Raw genomic sequence first — 19074 nt, 5'->3', positions numbered from 1 at the left:
AGAGGGATTTGATTGGGGAGAAATGGAATTAGAAATATTTCTTTTGTTTGTTTTCCACTTTTCATTTCTATTTCTCTTTCTATTTCTCTAAAACTAGAGAATTCCATTTCTCTTTAAAACAAAGAGAAATCCATTTCTCAGCAGCCTCCTCATAGCATGTCACCACCTCGTCTCCGGCCACCACCTCGTCTCCGGCCACCACCTCGTCTCCGGCCACCACCTCGTCTCCGGCCGCCACCTCGTCTCCAAGTCTGCAACCGCCACCTCGTCTCCAAGTCTGCAACCACCACCCCGTCTCCGCCGTTCGCAGTGGTGAACACAGAGATGGTAACCGGTTGTAGGTTGCAGGTGGTACGGGTGAACGGAGATTAGGGTTTCAAGTGGTGGTTCGTGGTAGGTTAGGGTTTTCAGATGGTCGGGTGATTGTGGTCGCAGGTGGGTGACAGTGGTGGTGGAAATCGGCGGTGGTCGCAGGTGGCTTCTGATTATCATCATCATCATCGCCACCACAACCACCACCACAAAATCTCCAAAGAGGCAGTGATGACAGATCTGAGCCTCCTTTTTCTATATCTTATGTTCTAAAAATTTGAATCTTTTTAATTTCTTGTGTACTGTGGTTGAAGAAGGGGATTTGGTGGCGGCAGCCGGTGGTGGTGGGCTGTGGTTGAAGAAAGGGCTGTGGTGGTGGTGCTGGTGGTGGTGGGGCTGCGGTGGTGAGTGGTGTCAGGTTGGGTGGAGGTGGGGTTGGGTATGGAAGAGTTCTCTGTTTATTTTCTCGTGTACCAAACAAGAGAAATGATTCTCATTCTCCATACCAATTCTCTTTCTCTACAATTCCATTTCCATTTCTATTTTCTCTCCTTTTCCATTCTCTGTACCAAACACCCCCTAAAGGTAAATCTATTTTGTTGGAGAGCAGAAATGGGGCGTATTGCAACTTCGAACACCTTATTCAAACGGAATGTGGTTCCCGAGATCATATGGTGTCCCTTATGTAATGGTGAAAAAGAATCGACAAGTCATTTGTTCACTTCTTGCTATGTTGCAATTGTAATAAGGTCATTTATTAGTAGTTAGTGTGGAATCGACCCGGTATATGCCTTTGAGATTAGAGATCTCCTCAAACTTCATCTTACTAGCGCGAACGAAGTTATTAAGCAAAAGGCAATCCAAATGGTAATACTCACAACATGTTGGAGCTTATGGAAGACAAGAAATGAGGCACTTTTCGAAAGCACACGGGTCTCGATTAATTAATAGAATCAAGGAGGACATCCGAATAAATAGTTTTCTTTGGGTTAAAAATTGGAGGAAAGTCATGAGGAAGGATCAAATAGAAAGTGTTTTTTTTGTGAGAATTATAAAAACCAATTAGAAGAGAGCAAATGGAAAATAATAATTAAATAATAAAGGCCAAAAAGGTAAAGTGCAGATTCTTTTGAAAAGGAATTTACTTAATACTAACCCGGTCGTAAGTTTTCAACAAACAGTCATGTGAATTCATCTCGAGTAACACTCCGAGTTTGACTAACAAGGTTGAAGATAAAATAAGCAATTGAAGATCATCGAGGGGATTTCAACTGTTAAGTGTCTCGTTTGATGTTGATTGGATCGATTAAGGTAAAAACCTTAATTCTTTTCGTCTCCGGTTTTGTCGATTGTTTCTTTTCTAGGGTTAATGGCGAAATTCGAACTCATACAGGTACGATGCATCTTATATTTGTGTACAAAAATTGAAGTCAATTGAAAGATTTTGTTGATGAATATGCAGTTGGTGTGTATTTGGATGTTTGAACGACCACAGTCGGTGTGGGTTTGTTGGGTCAGCGCTAATATTATACATGGTGGTGTTGTATGTGTTGTTGTCAGTAACATATATGTGTTGGGTTGGCATGTTTTTCATATGTGTTGTGATTGTGGTAAGGCTCTGTGTTGGTTCCTCTTGTGTTGTTAATAGATATATGGATATTAAAGTATGTTTTGTTAGGTTAATGGTTTTATTTTCATACTAATGAAGATGGTGGTGTTAATTAATTTAAGGGGCACATGGTAAAATTAGGCTTTGCTGGTTAGTACTTAGTTGTTAAGGTTTATGCAGTTTGTGTTGGTGGTGAGATTGTTTAAAACATGTGTATATTTGATTTTGTTAGTTCGTTCTATCAAAAGTTGGTGTTAGTAAGTTTAAATTGGTCATGTGATTATGGATGTTAAAGCGTGTGTTGTTAGGTTGATGGTGTTATTTCATATTAGTGAAGATGGTGTTGGTAAGTAGTTTAAGGGGGGGGGGGGGGGGGGCATGGTATTATTATGTTGTGATGGTTACTTCTTAGTTGTTAAGGTTTATGCATTTTGTGTTGGCGATGGGATTGTTGATAAAGTATGTGTTATTAATTTGTTGTTGTTAGTTCAGACTATTAAAAGTTAGTTTTAGTAAGTTAAAGGTGTTCATGTGATTATACTAATGTGTTTTTAAAAGTTAGTTTTTAGCAATGCGTTTGTTGGGGTTTTAAAATATATAATATTGATTTTAATTTTTATTTAGTAATCAAGAGGAAAAATAATAGAATTGCATTAATGATGAGATTTTTAGCAAATACACAAACACAGCTTCAAATCCAATTTTCTTAGTTAACGAACATGGAGGTAATTACTTATTTGTGTTCTTTAATATAATAAGTTTTTAATTAGAACAAACATGTTTTAGAATATATATTTTTATTTATTTATATATTTATTTATTTGTTTGTTTATTGGTTTTGAAGGTGGCAAAGTTTCAACAAATAAATGTGTAACAAAAATAAAAAACACAAGTGATTAATGTTGGATCGAAAACGACAACTTCGAAGCCACGGACAAGAAGAGCAGACATTGTTGCCAAACCAAAAACATGTGCATGCTTATTTTTCTTTCAATGGTATCAATGATATCAACACAGTATTCTATTTTATGTATTTTATGCGTAGGAGCAGCTCGATGTGTTACTCATGTTGGCCTTCAACGTGAAAGAAGCGAATCAATAGGGTGTGAGATAATGTTTAATCAGAAAGAAAAGGTAAATCTTTTGACATGCACGCCAATTTCAATAGTTATTCAAAAAAATATATACAACAGTAACATGATTCACAAACATGTAGCAATGTGTTATCGACGTTGGGTCTTTAACATCAAAGAAGCGAAGTGTTAGTGTGTGTGAAACTGTGAGATCATTAGCAAGATAAGGTTAGTCTTTTGAAAAAAAAGAGCTAGCATGGTTGGTTAATGTCATTTTTGTTGTGTTATTAACAAAGAGTATTAGCATCTCATAAACATGTTGCAGTTGATACTAATGATTCGGATGATGACTTCTAAAATCCAATCAAGAGAAAAAAAGATGGGGTGCAAGGCAGTTGAAGATATCATAGTTTTCTCCATTTCATCGCTTATTTCCATTACTAAGGGGACTTCTTGTTTAGCATTCTTTGTTTGGTGATTTAGATGTGTAGTTACTTGTGAAATGTATCGCATAATTTATACCTTCAATTGTTCATATTATAAGTTTGTTGTATGAAACATAGTAGATTTTGTTCATCAGTTTGTTAAACTCTTTCATCTGAATAGTTTAAAGATTTAACTTTAACATCTTTACATTTGTTGTTAATTTATTTTTAGTGCGGTTGCTTACCTATTATAAACAACAAACTATAAATAACAAACTGCTCTTTTGTTAAACATAAATCCACATTTAAAAAAAACGATTGAATATTAACAACCAATAAAAGTAATTATAAAATGTTTATTAATTTTGACTAAATTACGTGTTGTTTATTAACTGCGACTATCACGGTGCTCTTTTGTTGAACACAATCCATATTTAACAAAACCAGTTAAACATATATGATTCAACAACCAATATAAGTATATTATGTACTATTTAGAACTACTATTAATTATAATGGTCATTAAAACATGGGATCCCAAATAGTAAAACGACACCAAAACATGAAATCCAAAATAAACTTTGGCAAAGTTGAAGAAACAACCAATCCAATCAGAGCGCCCTTTCAACTATGTCACTTATCCTATCAAACACTCCTCTCTCCAGATTTTCTTTAACAGCATCGTCCATCTATGTAACGCATAGAAAACATACCATAATTGACACCATAGTTATTGTTAGCCTCTTGCTCAACAAATTTATCTGTAGAATCACATTACGTAACATGTAAACATAAACATAAGATATAATGTGTCTAAAAAAAAACACACACAAATTACTAATAGCCATACATACAACACACTAAATATCAGCACAATAATTTCTAACAACACCATAATAATTTTTAACAGCAACACATATATTATCAACAAATCCTAGTAACACAAGGACGAATTTCTAACAACATAACCAAAACAACAAACGAAATACTTATTAAAAGCATCAACAAAACAACACATGCATAACTTTCTAACAGGTAACCAATAAATGATTTTGAAGGTCATCAACAAAACAAAAGTTTAACATATCTGTTATTAATACCAATACATCAAATTAGTAGCATATGTGAACCCAACACAACTTTAACATATATATTACCAATACCAACACATCAAATTAGCTTATATTTTACTAACATACATACACACACACACACAACTAGTAGCGTGACAAAATAAAACTAGCACCGCCAACACATCCTACGCAGCTTTGACCACATACTTTATCAACAACCCAACCCCTTTAAAGAAACCAAAAATCTTAATTATAACAAACCAAGAGAAGCCTATGCAATTTTTACCACTACAAGGCAAACACACACTTCAACCTACGTATATTTTTTAGCAACACATGGCAAACCAGCACATATGTGGCTTACCAACACAGGGCAAAATGCTAAGGAGCACATAACTAGCACAACCAGTTACAAGCCAACGACCCACAATCATTTAACAACACCATCAACCAAACATCAAATACTTCAGCCTACATATATTTATTACCATCATAAGGAAAACCAACAAGTCTAACTCTCACAAAACCTTATAAGCATAATAACACCTAGCAAAGACAATTTGGACCCAAAACCAGGTAAAATTAACACACTAACTGCATGTACATAAAAGAAACTAGCAATTCAACTACGATTTTTTTAAAATCAGAGGTGAATTGAGCTTGTGTCTCATCGGGTTACGAGATTAACCTGAAATATTAGGCTGCCGACAATAACAAAGCAAAAAGGATTACAGTTTTCTCTTTACCTTAATCGCCTCTAATCAGCACAAAACATGTTGAAATCTTGTCGATGATCTTCAATTGCCTCCTTTGATCTTCAATTTGGATCGTTGGAATTGGAGTGAGATCTAGGAGCGTTATTTGTTACAGATGAACGATGAGGCAAATTTTAAGTAGTCTCCTTTTTTAAATAAGCCAACACTTTACCTTTTTGCCCTTTATTAATCGTTTAAACATAAGAAAATGCTTGGAACAATCTTACTACTAGGATCTAATAATGAATGACTATGATTGTTTCTTACGTTTCCTACCCAACACATGGTTTCTATCATACCCTGAGTCATAGGGTTGGATTAGGATTCTTGGTGTGCTTTTCTATTTTGATAGATGTTGTAGTCTTGGTGTTATGTAATTGGGTTTTCGTTGTATTTTATCTAGCTCCTTGCTAGCTTCTTTTTGTTTTGATCAATAAAATCGTCCGTTCAAAAAAAAAAAGGAAAGAAAAACAAGAAATCAACAAAAGAGTGAGGTTTGGATATTGCCATTTAAAACTTTCAAAACTTTTTATTTACTAGACCGGCAAAACTTTCATAGCTTTTATGACGTGTTAAATATTTTAATGATTGCATTTGCTTATTTGTGTTAAAACGTTTGTGTCACACCCCGACCATGACGGAAACTTCGGGGCGCAACCGATTGTTCATCGCACACGACACTATTAAGTGACAATATTTAATTAACTCATTTAAATTCATAAAAACACAAAGAGTCACATAACTTGTTCATACAATAACCAAATTCAAATCATAGTAAATAATATATTGTTCGTTTTGCTAATATCCTAATAGTCTCGATAACGTTTTTTTTTTCAAGTCCTCGAGTCAACCTAAAGTCAAACCTGTAACATTGCATAAATAGATTTTGTCAACACAAAGGTTGGTGAGCAATTTCATAGTTTTTGAACAATAGATATATAATATGAAATTCCACAACTTGTATACAAAACAATAAATAATAGCAATAATTTAGATAAATGAAATCGTTAATAAGAATACATTAATGACACCTTTCTATAAGGGGATGCCAAATATACTCGGATTTTGTATGAAATCGTTAATAAGAATACATTAACGACACCTTTCTATAAGGGGATGCCAGATATACTCGGATTTTGAATCAACCATCCAAAAGCGGTAAACACATTAGCACTTAAACATATAAGCATATAATCACCAAATCGAGCATTTATTTAAGTAAAGTATACAATAAAGTTTGTGGTTTAATACTCAAGTATAAATCATTTGGATTTGAATAAGTTTGCAATGTCACCCCCAAAATATAAAAGAGTGAAAAAGGGGGATGAAAATACTCACATTCAAGTAATAAACTTGAAAGATTTGATGATTTGGAGATTAACCGAAACGATGAGTTTAACGAACGAAGCCTAAAGGAAAAGAAGTCTTGTATTAGAAAAGTTGTCTTGGAAGTCTTTAAATGAAAATAAATGATAAGAAATATAAACAATTTAAAGTTTAAGGTTTAAAATGTAAATATTTAAGAAATTATAATAATAGTCCTTTAAAAATGTAAGTTTGCTCGAAACCGGGTTAAAGTATCTAGCCCTTAATTTCTCAACCTATGTTAAGTAATAAGGTGGGTAAAAATGCAAGAAAACAAGTCCCTTTATAATATAGATACTAAAACGGGTTTTAACGAGTGTTCGGGTGGTCGGTTCGGGTCTTGGTGACTTGACCAAACCCAAAGTCAACTTTCCCAAAATAATAAATGTTTGAGATAACTCAATAAATCTTAAAGAGACTTAACTAAGTATGTAGTTCTATTGTTTTAGAACTAACAACGTCTGTTAATCGAGTGTTCGGTTTAGTCGGTCCAAACTTTGTTATAAGATCAAGTTGGATTCAACATTCCGAGTACTTTGTGAAAAAAATTAAAATCAGTTTATAAAGTATTTTTAAAGAAATATATAAGCTTTAATGGTTAAAAACACACTTGTGTGTCTTAAGCGAGTAAACTTGGTTTAGTTCGGTTTGGTTCGGTTTTTTTATCTTGGAATAAGGCCAAGAATGGTTACCACATGTCCAAACATCGTAGAACTTGTAAAATAATTTATAAATAATAATACCAAAGTTTTACATACAAAAGTCAACAACAAAGTCTTTAAACGAAAGTTCGGTTTTCAGTTCGGATCTTATTTCGGGATAAGACCGAGGTTAGATTCTACAAACCCATAACCATGGAACTAATTAAAATGATTTTAGAAACTCAAATCTTACATAAAACATGTTTATACAACTATTTAAACAAACTAGTAAACAAGAGTTCGGCTTCCGGTTTGGAGCTATTTACGGAATAACCGAGGCTAGTCTCTACAAACCCATAACCATGGAACTCAAAATGTAAAATATAACTAAGATGAGCAAAAGTTAAACAAGTATAACTAGTTTGATAGTTAGATGCGGAAAATATATAAAATCAAAGTCTACTACGAGTCCTCCATGTAGCTTTGTCTTGTGGGCCGGACACTTAACCGACCGAGATCGGAGAAATGCCCACCGAAGGTACAAAGGGTGCTATTATATATATGTTGTATAACAATCTTCAAGTATAAATAAGTGTTAACAAGTTGATTATAATGTAAGACTATGGTCAGTTTGACTTTGGAAAGTCAAACTGTCAAAAAAAAATATGAAGAACACCTTTGAATACTTGAGAATTGGAAGAGAAAGAGATGAATGAGCAAGGATTAATGAAGGGGATAGGGGTATATATATAGAGTGGGTTGAAAGGGTCAAGCATGGGGTGTGATATCAAGGTTTGCATGCAAGAGGGGTCAAGACAAGTCACAAAACAACAAAAAAATAAAAAATAAAAAAAATGGGCTGCTGGTCTGTTGCTGATCTGCTGCTGGTCAGTACGTCGGTTCGCGTCCGGAAGTTCGTTTTTGATGTATCTTGAGCGTTTTAAGTCCGTTTTCGAATCCGTAAAAGGGGTTTTTCAAATTAGACAAGCGAGAATGTTTTAGTAACATAAAATCCAATATTTTATATATTTGAAATGTTCGGGATATAAATCGGGTCGGTTTACAACATAAAAACAAGTACAAAATAAATACAATTTAACCCGAAATCGAGGATTATCACAGTATCCCCTATTTTAGGAAATTTCTTCCCGAAATTATGATGATGATGATGAGGCAAATAGATGTGGATACTTCTCTTTCATTGCGTCTTCTCGTTCCCATGTAAATCTGCGCCACGCCGTGATTCCCATCGAACGTTAACTAACCGGATGCAACTATGTTTGGTTTTCTTTTCGTTTCGGTCCACGATTTCGACAGGTCTTTCAACCATGATCATCGTTTCATCGACATGTACTTCGTCGAGAATTATATGGAGATTACCTTCGGCTAAGCACTTTTTGAGATTCGAAACATGAAAAGTTGGATGAACACCGGTAAGCTCTTCTGGTAATTCGAGTTGATAAGCCACCTTTCCAACCCGTTCAAGAATTTTAAATGGACCAACGAATCGAGGAGCTAGTTTTCCCTTCTTTCCAAAACGAATTACCCCCTTCCAAGGAGATACTTTGAGAAGGACAAGGTCGTCAACATTAAACTCAATTGGTTTCCGTCGTTTGTCGGCATAACTCTTTTGACGACTTCTAGCGGCCAGAAGATTTTTACGGATTTAATCGATACGGTCAGTGGTTTCTTGAACCAGTTCGGGACCAGTGATTTGAGCTTCACCAATCTCGTTCCAACAAATCGGGGAACGACATTTACGACCGTAGAGGGCTTCGAAGGGAGCCATGCTAATGCTAGAGTGGAAACTATTATTGTAAGAAAACTCAATAAAAGGGATGTGGGAATCCCAATTCCCACCGAAATCAAGAACACACGCTCGTAGCATATTCTCGAGTGTTTGAATCGTACGTTCGGATTGTCCATCCGTTTGAGGATGATAAGCAGTGCTAAGATCGAGACGTGTTCCCAAGTTTTCTTGAAGAGATTGCCAAAAATGAGAAGTAAAACGAGCATCGCGATCGGAAATGATAGTCAATGGTAAACCGTGTCGGCACAAAATTTCCCGAACATAGATTTGAGCAAGCTGCTCGACAGAATGCTTCTTGCGGATCGGAATGAAATGAGCAGATTTAGTTAAACGATCGATAATCACCCAAATGCTATCGTTTCCTTTTTGGGTGTTGGGTAGTTTAGTGATAAAGTCCGTAGCAATGTCTTCCCATTTCCAAACGGGAATCGGTGGTTGCTCGAGTAAACCAAAAGGTCGTTGATGTTCGGCTTTGACTTTTGAGCAAGTAAGACATTTAGATACATACAAGGCTACGTCCTTTTTCATACCCGGCCACCAAAAGGTAGCACGAAGATCGAAGTACATCTTATCCGCACCGGGATGAACAGAATACCGCGACTTGTGAGCTTCGTCGAGTATACAAGTACGAAGGTCATCGCGATCGGGAACCCACAAACGATTGAGAAAGTACAAAAGACCATCGGGTTTGGTTTCAAGTTGCAGTTCGGTTCGGCTTTTTCGATTTCTTTTACATGTGAAATCAACCGAACCATAAGTTTTGTTTGTACAAAAACATATAATCAAGCCATCAGTTTTTGTTTAGGTTCAATTTTTTTAGTTTCAAATTAGTTTTTTTTTCGATTTCTGACACACCCTTAAGTTACGTACCCTCTGTACTCTTCAAATAGAAGTTATTCTCCATTTTCTTTCTTAAGTATCTTGATCTTTATTTTTCTAATGGTATTCAATGTTGTCTTTAACTTTAAAATTAACATTCTAATTAGCTTGCTTTCTGGATTGGTTTGTTCACACATAGCAAGACCAATCAATATCTTCATGGCTGAGTTGACCAAACTTTGGACAACACTCTTCGTTATGTCCATCAAATTTTCTTTTCGTTTGTTTAATATTTTTATGGTTGGCGTTGAGACGTTGACGACCAAAAATGTGAGATGTGAACATAGATTTTGTTTAAACATTTGTTTGTAAAACAAAGTATTGTTTTTAGAAAAATGTTATATAACCAAGCTATTTAACCAGAATATATTCTAAAATCTAAATACATGTCTTATAAAAGTGAGGTGTTATATTAAGACACTGCCCATGCGTTTAAGAGTCCGTTTTCTTTTTAAACCCAATTTGTTTTAAATTGAAATCACTTAAGTTTACAAGTTGTAAGTTTATATATATTATGAAACGATGAAAGGTGAAATAAAAGAAGTGGGAAAAAATAGGTTATGCTCGCAAAATTATGACATGCATGCGACAATTGATGACTACTTATTTATAAAGCATAGATTGGACAAGTGGGATAAATGACTTGATAACAGAATGGAGACTCATGGACGAGTATGGCCCCTGAAGGCTATTAATGCCAATTCTCAATTTCTCACTAGGTCGATATTTGAAAAAAAGAAAATTGGTTTTAAATAATCCCAACTATCACCTATTGGCAAATAATAGGCCCAACTTTGTACTTGGCTGGTGGCGGTCCTAACTAAAGGGGTATTGTTCTTAACGGGCCGCGACTAACGGATGTTAACCCCGTTAGTGATTTGCTGACGTTGACCTTCTTCTCCGGCAGGAAACCTGCTGGAAACCTGCAACTCGCCTCCATTCTCCCTAATATCGTTACACCGTCTCTCTATCTATCTTTCCCCTCATACAAAACCTAACTGACTTGTCTCCGGCGAAGTCCACCCTCGTCAATCGTGCGTCATTCGAGGTAATTGACACTTCATTTGACTCGTTTTGACACCCTTAACAAAATCCCTATGCTTATTTTGTAAATCGTGTAACATTGATTTCAAAATTTTGAAAATAAGATCGGGTTTGGTATTTAGGGATTGGCTATGGAAGAAGATGTAATGTACTTCATTTTCAATTTTTCGACGTGTTTTGAAGAGGGAGGGAGACGGTGTGATGATATTAGGGAGAATGGAGGCGAGTTGCAGGTTTCCGGCCGGAGAAGAAGGTTAACATCAGCAAATCACTAACGGGGTTAACATCCGTTAGTCGCGGCCCGTTAAGAACAAATACCCTTTTAGTTAGGACCGCCACCAGCCAAGTGCAAAGTTGGGTTTGTTATTTGCCAATAGGTGATAGTTGGGATTATTTAAAACCAATTTTCCTTAAAAAAATGATAATTATGTCATGAAGGGAAAAGACATTGCATAAAGAAATCGAATCTAACGGACAAGGTAGAGATCATCTTTTTTCACAATCAAGTAAAAATCAAGATGTCTGAAAGCCAGAAACCGAAATGAGGAGATGTCGATTAGTACAATGGCCAACCCATAAATTGTTTCTTAAGTCAAACAAATATACTGTATGAGTCTTCTAAAATATACTATAATCTAGTATGTATGTATGTACGCATATTATGTGTGTTTATATGATAGATTGTTTTAACTATAATTTTATCCACTTCTAACAATATTACACCAACTAGCTTTAGAGTCCCAGTAAGTAACACATGAATTGATTTAAATAATAAAGTTACAAACAAAACAAATATAACTACATAACGTATATGAAAAAATGTATGACATCTATGCTTGTATCAATACTGTGTGTACATAAATTTGATTTGATTTATATCACAAAATGTTTTTTTCAAAAGAACGAACTTAATAAAAAAATAATAACGCACGGTGCAAAAACATACCCAAGAACGCTCTATCTATTGAAAATTCCATTCTTAGTATCATATATGTATAACTGAAATGATTAATGACAACATAAAAAGTAGCATGCTAACCTGTTTAATTTTGTGAATGTTTTGCTTAGCTTGAGCATAATTTTGTATGACATGCTTCACATACAAAATTTTGATCACAATTAAAGGAAAAGTCAATGCTGACACAAATGTTTCAAATTTGATAAAAGTTAAAAGCATGATAGGCCTGGAGGTGGTATGTCGGAAGTGTTCATCATTTTTTATTAAATTTTAATAGTTGTAAGAAAAATATTCATTTTACCAATCCCGAATCTTTTGATTATTTTCAAAAATGTCATTGAAAATAAATTGGAAACCCAAATCACGTTTAAAATTCCAACTTTCATTTTTTTTACATTTTAAAGTCAAAACTTTGAGCTCGTAACAAGTTTGACGATAAATATATTTGTATTCTCAAACTTTTGGAATATTCAGATTACGCTTTTTTTACCCGTAACAAATTTTAAGGCAAATATAGTTAATTTGTACCAAACAATCTATTTACCAACTTTTAACCAAAAACAATTAAATTTAAGCTCTACAAAAAACATGAAACAATCCTTGATAAATAAAAACCAAAAAACTGAATATGGTAAACTTTATTTTATATGAAAGTGATTGGTATATACTATCCTTACATTTTATTTAACATATATATAGTTTACTAAATTAATCAAAAAAATAAATGGATAGATTTAAATCATGTATTTATAATTTATTAAGTTATTATATGACAATGTAAAAAAAATCAATAGATAAATGGATTGATTTTACAAAAAATTGACCAATTTTTTAGCATATGTCATTCCCATTTTGGTGAGGTGTTAAGGTGGTTCGGGTATGAAATTGGAGGTCAAAGATTCAATCCACATATATAGTGTATAATAATAATAATAACTTAGCTGTTACAAAAAATTCAATCATATATTTATAATTTAATGATTCAAAAATTGCTTCGAAAAATGAAAGCATTTTCGAGTTGTTTTTCTATTGGAAAATTGGATTTTAATAATTCCAACTATGTTATTGGCCGATAATAATCCCAACTTGGTTTATTCCCACCAGTGGTCCCAAATTTAAAAAAGTTGGCTCTCAATGGTTCTCCGTTAAAAAAAACCTAACGATGTTAAGTTTTTTCCGAATTTCAAACTGAGTTTTTAGAGCTTTTGATCGTAAGGAGAATACGAGTCGATTAACGTAAAACTTATCTCGAAATGATGCTTCAAATGGCTTGATTAGCGCTTCAAATCTGGTGTTTTAACTTCAAATTAACAATAATTAAGTTGTTTGGAGTATCGTTCTGAGCTAAGTATTACACCAATCGACTCGTATCCTTCTTTCGGTCAAAAGCCCTAAAAATCAGTTTGAAATTCGAAAAAAACTTAACGCCGTTAGGTTTTTTTTTTAACTGGGGACCATTAAGAGCCAATTGTTTTTTAAATTTGGGACCACTGGTGGGAATAAACTAAGTTGGGATTATTGTTCTATTTACAGATTGAACAATATACATAGTATAATATGATAAAGATAACATTTGAAATTATATTCTTTTCAATCTTTAACAAATATGGTTTGTTGTTGATTTTTGGATTTCACAAAGTATGTTGTGGAATTTATTCTAACAACGTATAGTTTTTTTAGAATGGCGACTTTCTTATATTTTTAGGCTACCGCACTCTTCAAATTTGGAGAGCCCCGATGCCCCACTCTGGCCAAACTATGTTGTCTTAACCGGACCCACGCTGGCTTCAGAGTTTGGCTTAGGCGTTCCCCCGGGAAACCATACCGCCAACTGCCACTTGACAGCCGTTGTGCCACCACAAGAGTAGAACTCTCGGGCGTAACACACGGTGGGACAAAATCCGGGTGGGCTCAGGATTCAAACTGACAACCTTTGCATAAGGCCTAGCTCAAATCCTTCATTGCCAATATCCCCCCAAATATGACACAAGTGGGATTCGAACCACTAGACCACAAGTGGGTGATTCTAACAACGTATAGTAGTATAATATTTAAATATTTATTTTTATAAAAATGTATAGATATATATAAATAGAGTTCAAAGGAAAGTGAATAATTTAATCATGTTATAGATATAATATAAATGGAGTGTAAAAGGAAGTGCGTAATTATTAAGTTATAACATATATTAAGGTCAATAAGATCCATATGTGTAAAAAACAGGTTATTAGTTTTGGAGGGAAAAAAATTATAAGGATTAACCACAGCGCGACACGTCTCTATAATTATTTTCTTTCATTAGAATATAGGTAGATGTTAACACGTCAAATACCCGTGTTCAACGGGTCATGCATAGTAATGTTATGACTCCAAGATCAGCAAATGTAGTTTTTAAAAGATTGGGTTTTGCAATTTTAAAAAAGGTAGCGACATAGCTTGTTGCCCGCTTACCTTCTGTTTTGATGTAATCAAAAGGTTCTTTAAGTTTTCTTTTGTATCCATTGATATCTTTTACATGATTCTTTAAATATGACAAGATCATAAAATAAATACACACTTTTAATTACATGAGTTAAAACTTTGAACACAATCATACATACTGGTTGAGATAATATAGTCTCTAAATAACGAATAAAGTGGACCGTGGGAAACAAGGGTTCTCAAGTGGTGAAAACAAGTGCATATGTATATTAAATTATTCACACATAAGGGTCCAAGAATGATAATCAGATCAAATCTAACATAGGTTGCAGAATAGCCTACGTTATTCTTGGAACTCTTCTTCTAGATTCGTCACTAACAATAATAATCACATACATACATACGAGGATGTGGTGATCCCAAGTGAAGTTGAACTTAATCCATCCAATCAAATAAACAAAAATTAACATTTGATAAACATGTTCGCACGGATTTGGTTGCATATATTAGAGATTTTGAAACACAATGAGTAGGGGTGTTCAGATTTCGATTCGCATTCGAAACATTCGAAATTCAATTCGATTATTAAGATTCGAATTCGTTTTTAAAAAATTCGAATTCGCTTTGATTCATATTCGAGTATATTAATCGAATACGAATTTATGATTTATTATTCGATTCGATTCGAAATTCGAAATCAAATTATATATACATATATGCATATATATATATATATATTATATTTGTGTCAAATCCATAATTAATAAATGCCCATTACAAGTTATTAAACCCAATATGTCATACTATTGTTTCCTAGCCTATACTAATATGTGTGTTATTTACTTCTTGTTTTGAATATTTTGAGTTTTATACAATACTATTTGTAGTTAAGTTTTGAATTTATTATCATGTGGTATTGTAGATACTTTAAATTTATATGTTTTTTTGCAATTATGATTATGGTTTTCGAATTGTTGGCATATGTAAACTTGAATTAGATTGTATTATTCGAATTAAAATCGAATTTATTCGAATCCGATTCGAATCCGAGTTTCAAATACGAATTTAAATTGCACTTCGAATTGGGCATATAATACGAATACGAATCGAATAGTTCAACTTTTAATCGAATACGAATACCGGCAAAAAAAACAATTATTCAGAATATTTGATTCGATTTAACCTGAAAATTTGTTATTCGATTCGATGAACACCCCTAACAATGAGTTAAGAATAAGGTTACTATGACAAGATCGATTCATAAACTATCTGTATACTTGCTTAGCTTCACTGCTAATATGCGTTAAAAACATGGCATGTAAGTTATAACATAACATAATAATATCGTATAATCCTTGTATTATGCTTTGTGCGTTATATTTATATCTCCTTTTAGAGAAAACAAGATAAAATAAACATATAAACCTAACAACAACATAAGTACAATAAAACACTCAACTAAAAATGAAGAATCATTTCATTTTGATGTTTTGTTAAAACCTTAAAGCCAGAAGTTTTTTCTTAAAAGTTTGAAGCTATAAGCTTTCAATAAAACATATCCTAAATATTTCATAAAGAAATAAGAAAAGGAAAGTTGATATATAAATTCATTTCATTTTCTTGTTTGTTTTGAAGAACACATAACTGATTTTTTTATTTTTAAAGCTGGTACATAGCTGTTTCCATGCCTCTGTGTCTGGTTCATGCTCATCCACACACACTCTCCCTTTTATAGCATTCCATTCCTAATTCAAAACAAATTCAATTCACCATTTTATTTTATTTTATAAAATAATATAAAGCCTAAACTATTCTAGTTCTAGCATATTTAAAGTTATCTACACGTGTACGTATACACACTAGACTTGTCCTGATCTGCAAACTTGATTGGTGCAATCATACAACGTAAAGGTGACAAATATACACCTATTTATTTAGAGAGTTTGGCCAGGTTTTATCTTCAATTAAGTTAAAAGTGTTCATTAAGAAAAGTTGGTCGAAAACCTTTAAATACATGAGTTTGGGATAGGAGGTCTAAGTAGTCCCGTAAACGATAAGGATTAAAAAGAAAGGGTTCACTATAAATGTAATTCAGGATGTTTTTAATTCATACATTTTTTAATCAATATAGTAACATAAAAGTATCAATATAAATTGAAGAGGTAGGTCCCAGCAGAGCCCAGTTGGACCCGCAAGACTCACCTTAAACAGGGACGTCTGCGCAGAAACCAACTGGATCCGCAGGACCAACCATGCTCAGAGACGTGACGTCCTTACGCGCAGTACGCAAGCTGGTCCCGCAGGAAATGCCTCCCAATGGTGAAGGACTCCGCCTGTCCCCGCAGCCTCGGATACAAGCCATTAGGGAAGGCCACCCGCGCAGCAAGGCTACACGCACAAGGCACTTAGCTCTCAATCGTTCAGTGTCACCTGAAGGAATGAGCGAAGCCGGGAACAATCCCGCACAAGGGCGGGAGGGGGAATACTCCCGCCCAAATAAGCCAGTCCGTACGATACGGGAAGATCTTCTGTACTGTACCTGACGAGGTATGGGAAAAAGATCTGACTAAAGATACGACAACTTATAGACAACAGTATGGCGAGCAGCATGCTCCTACACTGTATGTCACTATTAGCCGCTGCCTACTCACCAACTCTTGTCATACCACGTGCGTAGCTGACAGTTGGTGGAAAAGGAATAGTATACAGCAGGCCTGGTCGCTATCAGCCGCTACTTACCCACCAACTACCAGCAGGGCACGTGCGTAGGCTACTGTTGGTGGAACAGGAACACTGTTGCAGCCGGCCATACCTCCTTGGAAACCTACCTTCGGCTATAAATACCACAAATGGTATGACCATCTCATCTTATCATATCATATCACATTATCATCATATTATACCTGATATCTGCTCTAGCAATCTCTTAATATACTTTTATATTTAAAGAGCAATCTAGTCTGATTCTCACACCGGAGGGTGGTCACAAGGAGGAACCCCTCCTTCTCAGTGACGAGCTCACGGTGTCTGTTTTGCAGGTTATCAGAAGAACCATCTTCCAAGGGTCTAACCCCTCGTGGGAAACATCTATCTAACCCCCAGGTTACCAGTAATCTGTCCGGGGTCCGGTTAGTGTTTCTTCATTGGCGCCATCCGTGCATAAAGCTAGAACTACATTTTTCTCCAGTTTTTTCAAACTTCTACAAAGATGGTTAGAGAAATTCCGGTAACCACAACCCCAGCTACTGGGGGGAATACCGGTAACACAGTTTTTACAAACACTACCCCGGTTACCCAAGCCGGGGCAAGTGAAGTAAATTTTACGAACACTACCCCAGTTACTCATGCTGGGGCAAGTGCAGTAAATGATCGCCTACTGGGATCCACTGATACCCAGGTTGAGAAACGAAGACTCCCCCGCCAAACTCTCGATGAAGTCAAGGCATGGGCGGAGGCACGACAAAAGGAATTCCAGGCCGAGTTGAACGAACGCTTGCGTTCCGTACAACAGGCCGACGAATTCGAATACTGGGAGGATGACTCGGAGGAATCCGACTCCGACGCGAACCCTCGCCATAGGGCAAAAGGGAAGCGTAAGGAAATGGAATCCCAACCGAAAAGGCATTTTGGACAAGCCTTCAAACCAAAAAGCACAGGTGGAAGTCCACGAGACTTCTCCAAAACGTTCAGACCAAACGTTGCAAATGCAGGAACGTCCAAGTTTGCAAGGGACATTGCAGAAGCAATCGCCCCAAAGAGTGCCAAACAAATGCCTAACATAGGCACATATGACGGTATATCTGATCCAGACGATCATTTGAACAGGTTCATAGCGGGGGCAACCGTCAGCAATTGGACGGAACCCACGTGGTGCTACATGTTCCAAATGACGCTTGTTGGGGCTGCTAGAGCTTGGTTTGATCGTCTACCGGTCAACCACATCTACGACTGGGCAGACTTCCAGCAGAAGTTTGGCCAACACTTCAGCCAGCAACGGAAGTATACCGAGGAGCAATGGACAATCCTCAAATGCATAAGAGAAGAAGATGAATCTCTGCCAAACTTCATCACTCGCTTCAACTCAAAGAAGCTAAGTTTGGGCAATATCAGCGAAGATCTTGTTCGCGCAGCCTTCATCCAAGGCGCGCATGACCCAGAGCTCATCCGCACCCTAACGGGTAAAGATGGCATGCCATCCACATGGGATGCCATCATGACAGCAGCAAAACGCTATGCGGAAACGGAGAAGCAACTGGGTAGAGATCTCCCACAGATCACGAACCTCTACACTCAGAAGACGAGAGAAGACAATGTCCTCACCGCCCGATTAAATAAAAAGCGGAAGCTAGGCATTTGGCAGTCAAGGGTAAACTTTGACACCTCATCCGGCTTGCAACATCGATTGGGCGGAAGGGATAATGTACAGCCGCACCGAAACTCCAGATGGACGCCACTCACCAAAAGCGTCACTGAGATATTCGCCACTGAAGAGCTCCCGTGGCCAAAGCCTCCAATAATCCGACATCGTCACGATGCTGATCGGAGCAAATACTGTGACTTTCACAAGACAAAAGGCCACAACACTGAAGAATGCATAGACGTAAAAGACATGGTCGAAGCATTTGTCAGAGATGGGACGCTCGCGCACCTCGTGGCGCAATAAAGGCTGAGCAGGCGGGTGCGTGAAAAACCCCAGCTGGGGAAATAAC

At 35.8% G+C, this 19074-nt stretch overlaps 1 protein-coding gene across 1 annotated transcript in view; it reads right to left on the bottom strand.

The window, feature by feature from the left end:
* Positions 1–4030: 4030 nt before the first annotated feature.
* The window catches only part of LOC143550513 (gamma-glutamyl peptidase 5-like), a 34072-nt gene continuing 19028 nt past the window's right edge, over positions 4031–19074 (bottom strand). The window contains exon 4 of the mRNA XM_077041146.1: positions 4031–4108. Within this exon, the coding sequence (XP_076897261.1) occupies positions 4031–4108 (78 nt within the window). The remainder of the gene's footprint in view (positions 4109–19074) is intronic.

The sequence above is a fragment of the Bidens hawaiensis genome, unplaced genomic scaffold (assembly GCF_021521415.1).
Source record: "Bidens hawaiensis isolate Kalapana, Puna unplaced genomic scaffold, B.hawaiensis_p1.1 tig00016044_1, whole genome shotgun sequence".
In the NCBI taxonomy this organism is placed as follows: domain Eukaryota; kingdom Viridiplantae; phylum Streptophyta; class Magnoliopsida; order Asterales; family Asteraceae; genus Bidens; species Bidens hawaiensis.
Note: the sequence above shows the minus strand (reverse complement) of the source record. Positions and strands in the feature narration are given on the sequence as shown.